Source organism: Lipotes vexillifer, unplaced genomic scaffold (assembly GCF_000442215.2).
Source record: "Lipotes vexillifer unplaced genomic scaffold, Lipotes_vexillifer_v1.1 scaffold440, whole genome shotgun sequence".
NCBI classification, from domain to species: Eukaryota; Metazoa; Chordata; class Mammalia; order Artiodactyla; family Lipotidae; genus Lipotes; species Lipotes vexillifer.
The window spans coordinates 3,017,133-3,031,839 of record NW_006778543.1 but is presented as its reverse complement, the minus strand read 5'-3'; the positions used below and the strand labels follow the sequence as shown (position 1 = coordinate 3,031,839).

The following is a 14,707-nucleotide window of genomic DNA, read 5'->3' as shown; positions in this document are numbered from 1 at the left end:
TGCGGTACGCGGGCCTCTCACTGTTGTGGCCTCTCCCGTTGCGGAGCACAGGCTCCGGATGCACAGGCTCAGCGGCCATGGCTCACGGGCCCAGCCGCTCCGTGGCATGCGGGATCCTCCCGGACCGGGGCACGAACCCGCACCCCCTGCATAGGCAGGCGGACTCTCAACCACTGCGCCACCAGGGAAGCCCTGGAGCATATTTCTTGATTCAAGACCACACTTACGGGAAGCCACAGAACGGCTTCACAGTATCTACATAAGGACAAGTTCACTTGCTTTGGCAACATCCAGAAGCAGATACTAAATCTGCAGCCCCAAGGTGTGTATCTGGATTCCCAACACTGAAGCAGCATGGAGGCAACAGGTAACGGAGAAACATTAGCCTGAAACCAGAGCTCAAGGTCAAGTGGAAATAAAATATCCTTGAAGAAGGTAGAGAAACCATTCAGGTCATGGATCCTTCATTAGCCAAAGAACATTTATTTTTATTTACTGAGAAAATTACTCAGATTGCCCAAGAAAGACTAGAAAAAAATTACCCTCCTCAATTTTCATAATCATGCCCTCTTCTGAATGTCAGTGGTATTTTCTAAGAGTCATACAGGTAGACTGTTTCATCATGATCATGAGGAACCAGTCCATTAGAAAAATGTCAAAAGCTATCATCCCTATGTGCTCTCCAGAAAACTGAGTAGGCTGTGGTTATGAAGGCAGAAAGGGATAGCACAGATGAGCCTACCAATACAACCCTTCTCTTCTATTCGCCACATCTTGATGTTACTACAGCAAGTGAAATATATCCTACCCATCTGTGCATATGATACAAGTGTCAGACAGCACTCTTCAAAGTGCTCTGGAAGATAATTCCAATTGATTAAAAAGACAGAGTTCCAAATTTTAATGGCATTTGGCTACTGGTTCTTAATCTGCTTGTCCCGAGAGACAGGTATGGGAAAGTGATAAATTAATTCCAATTTGGCTGGATTGTTCAAAGTTGCAGAACTCAGTGAAGTCTTAATAAAAGGTCATGCATGGTAACGGAACTAATGGAATCTACCAAGATAGATATAGGAAAGCAACAGTAAGCTCTCTTGGTGACATGACAAGAAGAATATATGCAAATAAAAACACCTGAGCTGTTCTAAAACAGGAAATGAAAAGTGGTAACATAACAAAAACATTTCCCAGGGCAGACATTTGGGCTGGGTGCCAGTTCTTTAAAACCATTGTCAATGACAGTGCAGTCATCATTCAATATGGAGGCAGCTGTGCAAAGACAGACCGCATATGAGAGAGGAAAATGCCAGCAAGTTTGAGTAGGTGCAGAATGAAAAATGAAATCCCCAGCATCAAGCCAAAATGTTGCCTCAGAAGGTGAAATGCTTCTGGGGAATCAACTCTGCTGAAATGGTAGAGACCAGACAACCACAACTCAGTATCCTGGAACACGCTCCGTTCTCAAAGACAAACTCCCAACTTAGTCACACCAAATTCACGGGAGCACTGGTACATAAATGGAGAAATTATGGCTGGTATTTTTTATTCCCTTTCTTTCCTAAATTTCCTTTAATGAGCATGCATTATTTTTTAAAAATCATAAGAGAGGGCTTCCCTGGTGGCGCAGTGGTTGAGAGTCTGCCTGCCGATGCAGGGGACACGGGTTCGTGCCCCGGTCCGGGAAGATCCCACATGCCGTGGAGCGGCTGGGCCCGTGAGCCATGGCCACTGAGCCTGCACGTCTGGAGCCTGTGCCCCGCAACGGGAGAGGCCACAACAGTGAGAGGCCCACGTACCGCAAAAAAAAAAAAAAAAAAAAAAAAAAAAGTCATCAGAGGAAGGAAAAAGGCAACATGGTAAAGAACCACATCTATCACTTTTGTTTGGCCTGTCATGAGTGAATGTTTTAGGCACACACCATCTCTGTGTGGGGAGAACTATACTAGATCACATGTCCTCCTCTTGCTTCTGAGGTCCCAGGGGCCTTGGAAATCACAGATCTGAGTACCAGACACAAGGCATGTTTTAAGAGCTGTGTTCAGCTTGGCTTGCCTAATTCATGGCCCTCTTGGTTACAGATATTCCACTGTTACTTTAGAGAGAGTACTGAGTTATTTCACCAGCCAGTTAGCAGACTGGCCAGCAGCACAGAAGTAGAATTAATGATAGAGTTAGAAACTGAATTTCCTGAATATCGAAAAAAGGACATTAAAATATATCATTTTACAAATATTTGTGGTAGATCAAGATAAAGTACAATGCCATGAAATAAAAGCATTAAAATATTCCATCATATTAGAGAAAGGAGTATGGCAATTTATATTGAAGCTAAAACATTATTGCACGAAGGGTCTTTAGAAATCCTCAGTGACTGAGTATTCCTTCCCCAGGATTTTTCTGTGAGTATCATATCCCCCTTCCCAGGCAGCTCTTGAGAAGTTTAAACTTTTATTAGGCATCCTTGTGGAAGACTGGTTGATGTATATGTGTGGATTTATTTCTTAGCTCTGTATTCTGGTCCATTAGTCTATATATCTGTCTTTACGCCAGCACCATACTGTTTTGGTGACTGGAGCTTTATAATATATTTTGAAATTAGGGACTATAATTCCTTGGTTTTGTTCTTTTTCCTCAAGATTGATTTGGCTACTTGGGGTCTTTTCTGGCTCCATATGGATTTTAGAGCTGTTTTTCTATTTCTGTAAAAAACAAATGCCATTAGGATTTTGGCAGAAATTGCCTTGAATCTGTGGATCACGTTGGGTAATATGGACATTTTAATAATTAGTAAGTCTTAATTCTGCAATAGAAGACAACATGGATGAACCTTGAGGACATTATACTAAGTGAAATAAACCAGTCACAGAAAGACAAATAATTCATGAGTCCACTTATAAGAGATATCTAAAATAATCAAATTCATAGAATGGTGGTGACCAGGGATTGGGGGATGGGAAGTGAGGAATTACTAGTAAGTGGGCATAAAGCTCCAGTTAAGCAAGCTGAATAGGCTTTAGAGACCTGCTGTACCACACTGTACCTACACTCAACCATAATGAGTACACGTCAAAATTTGTTAAACGAGTAGATTTCATATTACATGTTCTTACAACAATAAAATTAAATGGAAAAAATCTAAATGGCCAAAAATACATTTTAAAAAAACATACATTTTCATTTGAGGCTGCTCCTTTAAACATACATCTTAAAGATAACACTCACTCTCGTACCCAGACTAGATCATTTGAGCAATGATAACACTAATTATAAGAATCAGCCCTAGAGAACTCTCTCTTTCTGAAAATTAATCTGAAGGCAGATATGGAATTGGGAAAGGAGTACAAAGTGGCAACAGGCTGGTACAAAAACTCTCTGGTATAATTTCTAGACATTTTGAATACTGAGTGGGGTAGATACACACCTCTTCTCAGTATCAAAGTTCAGTGTGGTCTACCTGCAACTTCTCCTTCTCTGAATATATTCCCTGGACCTGAGCAGATTGTGTGTTGGGAAGTGAACGCCATCATGTTAAATGACTTCATATTCACCATGACACTGGCAATTTTCTCCTGATAAAATTTCTTTTACAGAGCTGACCTTTTGGATTCATCTTCTTTGAAAGTCTGGACGGGGGCAACAATAATCCACTGATCTGTTGAAGGCCACCACCACCCCTTCCTTACCTGTAATAACAATCTCTCATCACCTATGACGGCAGCCTGGTTCCAATTAATCACTTCAGAGAATGGCAACTCCCATCCATTGCTGAGCATCACAGGGACACAGGCGGCCTGTGCAAAGAAGACTTCGTGAGTGTGAGGAATATGGCAGCAGGAACCCTTCCAATCAGAGGTGAAATTGGTATAAACTCAATTACTGGCATGAATCCTGGACTGCTGAGCTCAGAAGAAAAGTGGGCTTTTATGAATTATCAAGTCACATGAAGTTTGTCTGTATCCAGCTGAGATTTTACTATTTGCAAGTCTTGCCCTAGAATGCGAAAACCCCATTTCTATCCTTGTACATGGTTTGGCTGACCTTACCTCTATGCAGGCAACTGGCCTCCGATGAAGAAAGTTTACTGACGTAACAAAATCGTTCACCAATAAAACCCTAGCGTACAACCCACCTTGAACATGAACAGCCTTGTCAGTGTAACTGCCATAACCCACTTGCAAAGTGGTTCACCCCAATGTCCTGAGCAGCAAAGAACAGTTCTGCATTCCTGATAAAGCGTTTTGTGGACTAAACTGTTACAGGGTGCTCACCTTTCCCTAGCCATGTAAACATCTGAACTTTGTTCCCTTCAGTGTGGAGGGATCCCAACCACTGTCGTACCAATTTACTACCCACACAGTGACCTAAGAGCCAAGAAACACCAGGCTAATGACAAAATTCTGGTTGCAAATAACTCAGAATCCAAAGCAGAGAACAATTTGCTCCATGCAACATCCCAAGAGGCTAGGGGAATGTCAGGAATGGTATGCTTCATAGAACGTGCCAGAAAAGACTTTCAAGAGAAGGAAGCTCTCCTGTCAGAGGACACGACAGAATGACGGCAATTAAGAAGCACTGTGACAAAAGCACAGGTTCAGCCGGGGCAGAGCACAGAGGAAGAAAGGACACGGTAGCAAGGGGTCCAGGAGCTGAGAGAGGTGTAGGGCGTGCTTTCTAGCCAACAAGCAAGGCTGGTTGCAACTTCCAGGTGGGAAGTGTGGAGAACTGTCTCAGCAGGTGAAGGCATTTCTGCAAAGTGAAGGTTAATAGCAGAGACCCAGCAGCTCCAGGACCTCTGAACTTCAGAGCCTGGGAGGAGCTGGGCTGAGTGCGTGCCTCTACCTTGCAGGGTATCACGCTCAGCATTTAGAGGAACTGAGTGACGACTGAGATGGGGACAGAACCGACGATTTTACTTTTGGGAAATACCACCCATCAGCCATTTTCATCGCTCTTGAGACTGGCTTCCAGGAGGAGGGCTGAGTCTCCGTGGAGCCCAGGTCGGCTGCCTGGTGGGCAAGCAGATCTGCCCTCTGTTTGTAAACATGTCTCTGAAGAACCCACCCTCCCTTGAGAGTCCCATCGGATCTCCTCATGTCCAAAGGCAGGGAGTAAATCCTTCCTCCGCCCGCACCCCCCACTCATAAAAATGTTGCAGATTTTCTTGGGAAAACAGATTTCAGGTGTTTAAGGCAAACCACACGTTCGCCTTAGACCCCAGGAGAAGTGCTACGGTTAAACTCCGCCCCAGTCTGACGTTGAGTCCTCAGCCCTATTCTGGGGAGGATCAGGGTCTCTTACCTGCAGAGCCTCCAGGAACCTGAAAGACCCAAGCCTGCGACCACGAGGAACCAGACAGAAAGTGGCATTGTGCAGCATTTCCCGATAATCATACCTAGAAAAAGAGGAAGAGCCATCAGCAAATAAAGACGCGTTAGGAATGGGGCAGGGGAGAGGGTCAGGAGAGGGGTGAATCAACACACCTACCAGAAATTACCCAGAGCAACTCGGGCGATACACAGGCAAGCCTCACTTTTCCAGGGCGGGAGGTGGGCAGGGTTGTTGCATGAAGGAGAAGAAATGTGAACCATCACACTGGACAAAGCAATCAGGGCCTTTTGCAAACAGTACATAAAAGACAAGTCTGATGGTCCCAGCAAAATTTTGGCTTGCCCAGCCTTTGCTTCCCAAATCAGATTTTTGTCTCAGATGAAAAATAGGTTGCCCCCATAAGCTTAAAAAGTAGTCACCGCTAGTTGTTCTTTTTTAATGCCATGTCATTCAATAAAACGAAGGCTGTTCTTGTTTCCTACCCCATGAACCCATGCTACTAAAACCTACTCAGGAAACCTCCATTCTAAGCACAAAACATTTAGTTTCTCCTTCAAGCTGGAGTTTCTACTTTTAACCAAGAACATTTGGTTACCCCAGACAAACACTCCTGTATAAGAATGGATGGCACGGAGGTGAGAGAGAAGGAGCCAGCCCAAGAAATGGGGAAAGAGGAATAACAGGAAAAAAACAAAACAAAACGGTGGGGCCGGTGGGAACCTGGGCAGCAGAAGAGATGGTTTCTTCCTCAAACACCATTTAGTTGTATCACACTGTTTCTACACCTGAAAAAATGCAAAATGTAATATGAATGTCACCTGTCTCTTTATACCGGTGAAGTGCAGGAATGATAACAAGCATCTCATTTTATTCAGGGCTAGCACTTTAAAAATGATTTCCAGGGACTTCCCTGGCAGTCCAGTGCTTAAGACTCTGCGCTCCCAATGTAGGGTACACGAGTTCAATCCCTGGTCAGGGAACTAAGATCCTGCAGGCCGCACAGCATGGCCCAATTAATTAATTAATTAAACTAGAAATCTTTTAAAAATAAATAAATAAATAAAAATAAAAATGATTTCCACAAATACATTCCTAAACACACAGTTGAAATTTTATTTGGAGCTTAAGAAAACTTGGGAAACTGGAGATGGCTAAGGTCCTGTGAAGGCCCAGTTTCTCAGAGCCAGGATGAAATCACTCTCCTTTTTCAAGAGCCTCCCAGGCTCGGCAGACAGGTGACTTTGACAGTAGCATATGTCACCAGCACTTTCTGACTCTAATAGTCTAATTTAATCATAGCCTGTAGGCATTGGATTCTTCCCTCCTCTTTTGGGGATACTGATATATACATTTATATTTTTCAAGTCCACATCTATTTTTATATTCTCACACAAACTAGGCATATGGGAATAAGCCAATTTTCGATTATAAACCCATCATTAAGAAGAGACGTCATGCAAAGGACCATTTACTTAAACAAGCGTGTACAATTAATTTGCACAAGGAAAGGTCACCGTGACTGGACTATCTCCATTGAGAGTAAAATTAAAAAACAAAAAGAAAACGAAAGAAAAAAGAAAACCTTTGCTACATTAGTTAAACTGCAAAACAGACCTCAAAGTAGAAAAGATTTTTAAGAGGGCTCAAATCTAGCTAAATGAAAATAATAATAAATTATGATAGTAATGGCTTCTCTTCCTTACCAAACATAGGGAAATAATGGACAAGTATCTTCAAGTTCAACTGTTGATAATGTCTGAATATCTACCTAATCAGTGGAGAAGAATGAAATATGTACATACACACAATATATATGTATGAAGTTTAAACTGAAACTTTTTTTTAATATAAAAAGGTCAAATATACTTGAGGCTATAGCAAAGTTTAATAAATGCCCAGAATAGAAACCCCTGAGGGCCTAGAACAGAAGGCCCTACCTCCTTATCATTAGGCTGCTAAAATGTAAAACCCTATTAATGTGCTGGATTGTAACAAGTTTCAAAGTTGCCAGTTGCAAAATTTACTTTAGGGAAGGAGTGGGCGAGAGGAAAGGCAGAAAACTTGTAGGAAAAATTCAAATGACAGCTATTCAAGCTGTTGATTTTTAAGTGCTTGTATAGGAAGATTTGCTGATGTAGTGAATAAAAGCTTCATGATTGAAACTTGTGTTCATTCACGTAATAGGTAACAGAAGATGAGGGACAGTCATTCTTGCTGGAATCAGGAACCCACTAGGTAAGCTGTGAGATTAAGAACAAAACGATGGGCTCTCTGGGCCTCAGTTTCCTCATCTGCAAAATGGGTCAGTTGGGCAAGATGACTAAAGATGGTTTTGAACATTCCATTATTCTTTATGTTATCATTTTTAGGTAAGAAAGAAGAATGTCCCTTTGAGAGTATCCCACTGCTCCAAAAGTTTCCATAACCACTGTATGTATATGTGTCTACAGAAATCTGCTCGTGTACACAATGTGTAATGTGTGTATTTATATTGACACACAAAGACATACAGAAACATAATCACTCATAACCTGAAACAATGATTTTTGGATTTCTAATCATGCTCAACCCATGAACCAGCCTCATTCTTGGGCTCTAGTGACAGTGAGCCTATGAATTACTGTGTACTATAATTGAAGAAATAATGATGCCTGCAAAGGGGACAATCTTTCTAATTGAGCCACGTATGTATTTGGTACCCTCCCACTCAGCTCTCTGATGTTCTCCCATGCCCCACGTCTACCTCCTTCTAGGTGCTTAAACTTGTTCATTTATTCAATCATTCTTTTAATGTTCCAGGCACTGTTCTAGTCTTGCAGATGTTGTGTAGAGAAGATGCTTCTTCAGCTGCTAGATCTACCGAAGACTCATGGGATAACTAGAAAAGACTGATGAGGACTTCAGGTGTAACATCTCCTGAGGGCATTTGTATTAAGTACACTGAGGAAGGCTGGCCTTCCAGAATGACACACTAAGGAATTCTGAGGACACTCTTCCCAGCAAAACAACAATTTAACTGGTACAAATTATAAGAGCATCATTGAAAGTTTCTGGAAAGTGTCCTAAGGTCATGATGACAAATGGTAAAACATTCGTTCAAGAAAATCTACCAAATCTCAGCGAGAACTGAGAACGTCTGGAGCATCTGAGCCCAGATCTGCTCCATCACCAACCTCCATCAGCTCTGCCTAATAGAAGTTCTAATGTAGGTGAGTACAGCTGAGAAGACCGGTCTCCCTCTACCCCCAGCTCCCATCGAGAAAGTGAAAATACAACCTATAGAGGAGAGAAAATATTTGCAAATCATAAGTCTGACAAGGGACTTTTATCCAGAGAAGGTAAAGAACTCTTACAACCCAACAATCAAAAGACAAACAATCCAATTTAAAAACAGGCAAACGGGGGCTTCCCTGGTGGCACAGTGGTTAAGAATCCGCCTGCCAATGCAGGGAACACGGGTTCGAGCCCTGGTCCAGGAAGATCCCACATGCCGCGGAACAACTAAGCCCGTGCACCACAACTACCGAACCTGAGCTCTAGAGCCCGCGAGCCACAACTACTGAGCCCACGTGCCTAGAGCCCATGCTCCACGAGAGAAGCCACCACAATGAGAAGCCCATGCACCGCAACGAAGAGTAGCTCCCGCTCACCGCAACTAGAGAAAAGCCCGCACACAGCAACAAAGACCCAACGCAGTCAAAATAAATAAATAAATAAATTTATAAAAACAGGCAAAGGATGTGACTAAACATTGTTCCAAAGAAAATATACAAAGTGCCAATAAGCACATGAAAAGATACTTAACCATTAGTCTTTAGGGAAGTACAAATCAAAACAACAAAATATCACTTTACAGCAAGTAAAATGGCTATAATCAAGTGGACACATGACAACAGGTGCTGATGTGGCTGCAGAGACATTGGAACACTCGTATATTGCTGCTGGGGTGGTAAACTGGGGCGGCCACATTGGAAAATGGTTTGGCAGTTTCTTTTAGAACTAAAAATGGGCTTAGCACCCAGCAATTGCACTCTTGGGCATTTATCCCAGAGAAATGAAAACTTGTTTTCACGCAGAAACTTGTCCACGAATGTTCACAGAAGATTTATCCTTAATAGCCCCAAACTGGAAACTATCCAAATATCCTTCAGTGGGTGAATCATTCAACCAACTGTGGTACATGTATAGCTTAGAATACTTCTTAGCAATAAAAGGAAATGAACTATTGATACACACAACAACCTCAAGAAAATTATCCTAAGTGAAAAAGCCAATCCCGAAAGGACATATTCTGAATTAGTCCATTTATATAGTGTTCATGAAATGACATAATTACAGAGATGGAGAACAGGTTGGTGGTAACCAGTGGATAGGGACTGGGGAAAAAGATGGGGAGAGGACAGGTCAAGTGAGGGGGACAGTCTTTTCAGAGACTAATTCTTCCCTATGACTTAAGCTCAGAAATATAGATCACATCAAAATCATAAACTTCTTAAAAACAAGAAATAACGAACATATGAGATCCTAAGCAAGAAGGTAAGTAGATGAGGGAGGCAACTAATCTCAGAGAACTTTCAGCTTTATTAATAACGGTTTTGTTACACTATTCAGATGGCCATTAAGTCCCCCGCTGTATAGGTGATGACACAGAAGACAGAACAGTTTCCATAAACCACTTCAATGAAAAATGCAATAAAAATAACATGACCCTGTATTTAACCTAGAAACCAAACCCGTTCTATGGCCGAAATAATTCACTACAAGAACCTTAAAGTTGTAGTGAATAATGTATGGGATACACCCCATTTAAAATGGGCCATAGAGTAATGCATAATTGAAGCCCTTCCCCTCCATATGAAACTTTTTTTGGGGGGGGTGGCTGGCAGCAATTCAGTGCAACCAGCATATGGGTGGAGGGCGATGTGGCATTAGCACTGGGTCCTCAAAGTACACTCTTCCAACTAGTAGCATCATCTGGGAAACTGGTAGAAATGTACATTCTCAGCCTCACCCAGGCCTGCTGAATCAGAAACCCTGCGGGAAGGGCCCAGAATTGTTTTAACAAGCCCTCCAGATAATTAAGATGCACCCTAAATTTTGAGAACCACTGGCCCGGTGGTTAAGAGCTTAATGATTAAAAGCTTAGTTGTTAAGCAGCTTTAGACCCAGCCAAACCTGGGTTCCAATTTCACCTTGGCTATTCATAAGCTGAATGATCTTGGGAAAGTTTTTTTTTTTTTTTTTTTTTTTGTCAGTCCGCGGGCCTCTCACCGCTGTGGCCTCTCCCCTTGCAGAGCACAGGCTCCGGACCTGCAGGCTCAGCGGCCATGGCTCACGGGCCCAGCCGCTCCGCGGCATGTGGGATCCTCCCGGACCAGGGCACAAACCTGTGTCCCCTGCATTGGCAGGCGGACTCTCAACCACTGTGCCACCAGGGAAGCCCTTGGGAAAGTTTTTAATTTGTCTAGATCTTAGTTTCCTGGTTGGCAAAATGGGGATAATACTTCTACTGTGAGGATTAAATGATACATTTTAACTAAGCCTGGGCGCATTATAAGGAATCCATAAATGGTAGCTATGCTTGGAAGGGAGGTGACCGAATATTATGGTAAGTACAGCCGGTTTAAGTAGGAAAACCTGGGATGAAGAACTTGGCTTCCGGATGTACCACTTTCTGTGTGCCCCCGTGCAGATTGTTTAGCTTCTCTGGGCCTCAAAGATGTGAAGATTAAATGAGATCGCGTGCCTACAGCAGAAACTGCAAGGCATTGCGTGATCGTAAATTTCTGTATAAACTACAGCAGTTCAAGAGGAATACAGACATTTCAAAAACGTAACAAACAAACGGAAGAGGAACGGATTCCCCAAGACAGAGCCAGGGAGAGGTGTAGAGCAGACCCTTGAAAATAAAATGAAAACAGAAGCTGTGAATCACAACAGCAGTTTCTAATTGAAAGGATTTTGCCTTATTATCAAACGTTCCATAGCCACAGATGATGCCACGGGTCTGCAGTGTGCCCACGGGTCCAGCTGTGCTTCCCACAATTCCCTGGTAGGCTCAGTTCCATGTGAGCCTGCTTTCCGCTAATCAAAGAGGATAGTGAAGACGTGAACCAGGCCCTCCTCCCTGTAGCCACACAATTCTAGTGTCCCCCTGATGCTGCTATAGTTTGTCTCACGTATTGATTTATAAAGTGAACATCTACAGCTGATATGCTCCCTCTCAGCCCCCATCCTCATAAGTACTTAATCTTCTTTGCTTACCCCCAGGTTAGAATCACATCCCTGAAAAAAAAAACAAAGAACGCAAAAACAACTTCTGACTGTTGTAGCTGCACAAAGTGCTCTGGGATAAGGGAAATAAAATAGCTTCCTTGGCACCTCCTCTGTGCTTTCTTTCATTCATTCAACAAACATTAGTTGAATACCTAATGCCTAGTAATGCCCAGTACCATGTGTCAAATACTGTTCAAGGAACTGATGGTCCAGGGAGAAGGCAGATGTGTTATCAAACGATTGTCATTCGGTGAGGGAAATGGGAGGATGGAGGCAAGGGCTGGGAGTTATGTAGAGAAGAGAAAAAACAGGCACAGCTTGGCTTCGGTGGGGAACGTGAGAAGCAGGGATGCCTCTTGGAGGACGGGAGATTCTGAGCTAATATTAAAGGAAGAGCAAGAATCAGTCCGGCAAAGAGCTGAGCGGAGGCGACAGGCGTCTCTGGGGGTAGAGGTAGCAGAGCAGGAACAGAGACACCAAGGTGAGACACGCTGCCCAGAGTCTGGGATGCGCCAGACGGGGAGGAGAGATGAGGCTGCTGGTACAGGCAGGGTCCCCCTGGGAGGATCTCCTGGACCTCAGACATGACCCTGTGCAGGTGGTCGTGAGTCCCTGAAGGTCTCAAGCAGAAGGGTGACACGTCACCAAAGGAACGCTGAGGACTTGATATAAGCCAACTTCACAGGCAGATATGAAGTTCGCACAGCCCGATAACCTTGCCAACGTAGGTCACAGCTGTGGAGCCACCGGGGCTCCAGCTCCAGGCTTTCTGATTCTAAAGGGCCTTTGCTCTGTACTACGTGATACCGTCTCCTCGGCAGCTCACACAAATGGAGCGTCTGAAAGTTATGTTTCTTACACGGTGAAGTCCTAAACCTTTCACCTACTTTCAAGCACTGGCAACAAAAGGGTACCATTTAAAAGGACTCTTTCTCCCCTACTCAAAACTCCACCCCATGTCACACCAGGAGTTCAGTCCAAGATGGTGCTCTGTTATTTAATATCTATGTTGCCTTAGGCCCTTTCTTGGACTATAACAGATTTGATGCTTAAAAGTTCAATTATTTTTGAGAAAACCCCAAAATCCATAGCATGTAATAAAATGAAATTGGCCCAAGGCACAGATTTGAACTGAGAAAACCATGAGTGGGAGCCAATCTTTTAGCTGGAAAATGGGTCCATTGGCCACCATTCTATCTCTATTTGTTGTCTTGTAAATTACACACAGAAAAGTACAGGCCCCAGTGGTCTTTGTGAATTCACGGGATTCACTGAGCCTCAGTTTCTTCACGCCACCTGCTCATACAGTGTCTGTGCCCACGAATGGGCTACTCTATGTTCCGGAGTCAGGGAAATGCAGATGGATTATCCTAGTGTGTGGCGCCGGTGACCAGAGTGACTGCAGCCTCAGGGACTCAGTAGCTCCCAGCGGGAAGGCCCTCGCTATTTGGAGATGGTGAGATGCCTAACGCAGGCCACTCTGCCCTGAGCACTGCCGGCTGCTCGAACCTCTGGGGCATCCGGTCAGGCCAAGGATTAGGAAATGATTTCTTTGTGGTGCTCCTCTGAATGACCCTGCCGATCCCAAGCTGTCCACCCTTTCACACTTCCTGGCTTTCCACTTAAGGCCATCTTTTTTTTTTTTTTTTTAATTATTCTTCTTTCATAATCAACCTATAGCTTAAATGTGGCAAGACCTTAATGATAACAGTATTCTCATTCTGAAGTCCAGGTTAGCCTATTCTTTGTTCTTTGAGCAACTGGCCATTAAAATATGAAAACACTTTTTTTTAAACGCACCTTTCTCCCTAAGCAGCAGAGGGTGTTAGACTAGCACTGAGACATCCCTCCACCAAAAACAACAAAAGGACACTTAAAATTTTAGCAGTAACTACAAATACATACATTTATGCCATTATTTTATGTAACACTAAGAAAAAACTTATGTAAAATTAAACTGTGACACAATGCTTTTTTACCATTTTTAAGAGATAACACAATTTCAAAGTTATAAAAATTGTGAGAAAATTTGCATCTCAGAACTGATACAGTATGTCAAACTGGTTTCCTTGAGGCCATGGCTCATGGGCCCAGCCGCTCCGCGGCACGTGGGATCCTCCCGGACCGGGGCACGAACCCGTGTCCCCTGCATCGGCAGGCGGACCCCAACCACTGCGCCACCAGGGAAGCCCTAAGGCCATCTTCTTTTTATGCCCATTTAAAATCCATTTCAACATCGGGAAGGGAGGGAGGAAGAGTGTGCGGGCTCTGGCTGGGGCGGGAGGCCCCAGGGGAGGTACTGACTCTTTCGCACACATTATCTCATTTAAGCCTCACAGCCACCCCAGGAGGCGGATGTGGTTATACCTGCTTTTCACAGGGAAGAAGAAAGAGTTGGCTGGATCCTTGGAATCAAACCCTGCGTCTGAACACACTGGATCATAATCCCATATCAAGTCTAAACTCTCCCACCCCATCTCTACCCTAAACATCCACTGACAGCTAAGAACTGTAAACCTGGACCAGGTGGTAACCCTCACCTGTAGGTATTAATGAACTGAACATGTACCAGGTACACCATGCAGAAGACCACGGCGGTTCCCGCCCATTACACAGCAGCTCAATGGCTAATATGTAAAAGCAAGTGACAAAAATAGGACAGCCATAGATGATAACAATTATAATAATCATCCCCCCACTGATTACATGTTTCCCATGGGTGGGGCAACAATCCGTGTTCATTCCTGCCCTTTCTCTCTACAACCACACATGAAGTGGCCCCATTTTACAGATGATGAAGTTGAGTAGCAGAGTTGTACTTTGTGGGGCTTGTACAAGAAGGGCTCTGTTGTCTCCCAGAGCTGCCTCGAAGGAAGGAGTAACTTCCCCACAAAAGGGGAAAATGAAAGATTTTGAATATATTGTGCCAGGGGCCGTGAACCCCAGGAAGCTAGCGGAAGGAGGCGAGATTTTGGAGCATCGGCTTTTCTGCTCGGCAATACCAAATTTCAAAGTGCTCTGAGATAAACGCAATTCCAGGACGTGTGGCTCTAAATTCTCTGGTTGGAAATAAAGCATTTCTGAAAGTGCTAAACAAGGGGCT

General features: G+C 43.7%; 1 protein-coding gene across 1 annotated transcript in view; it reads right to left on the bottom strand.

Annotated features, from left to right (window-relative positions):
• The window catches only part of EXT1 (exostosin glycosyltransferase 1), a 300,239-nt gene that overhangs the window by 39,605 nt on the left and 245,927 nt on the right, over window positions 1-14,707 (bottom strand). The window contains exons 2-3 of the mRNA XM_007451678.1: window positions 5,299-5,392; window positions 3,684-3,791 (exon numbers count right to left, since the gene is read on the bottom strand). Of these exons, the coding sequence (XP_007451740.1) occupies window positions 3,684-3,791; window positions 5,299-5,392 (202 nt within the window). The remainder of the gene's footprint in view (window positions 1-3,683; window positions 3,792-5,298; window positions 5,393-14,707) is intronic.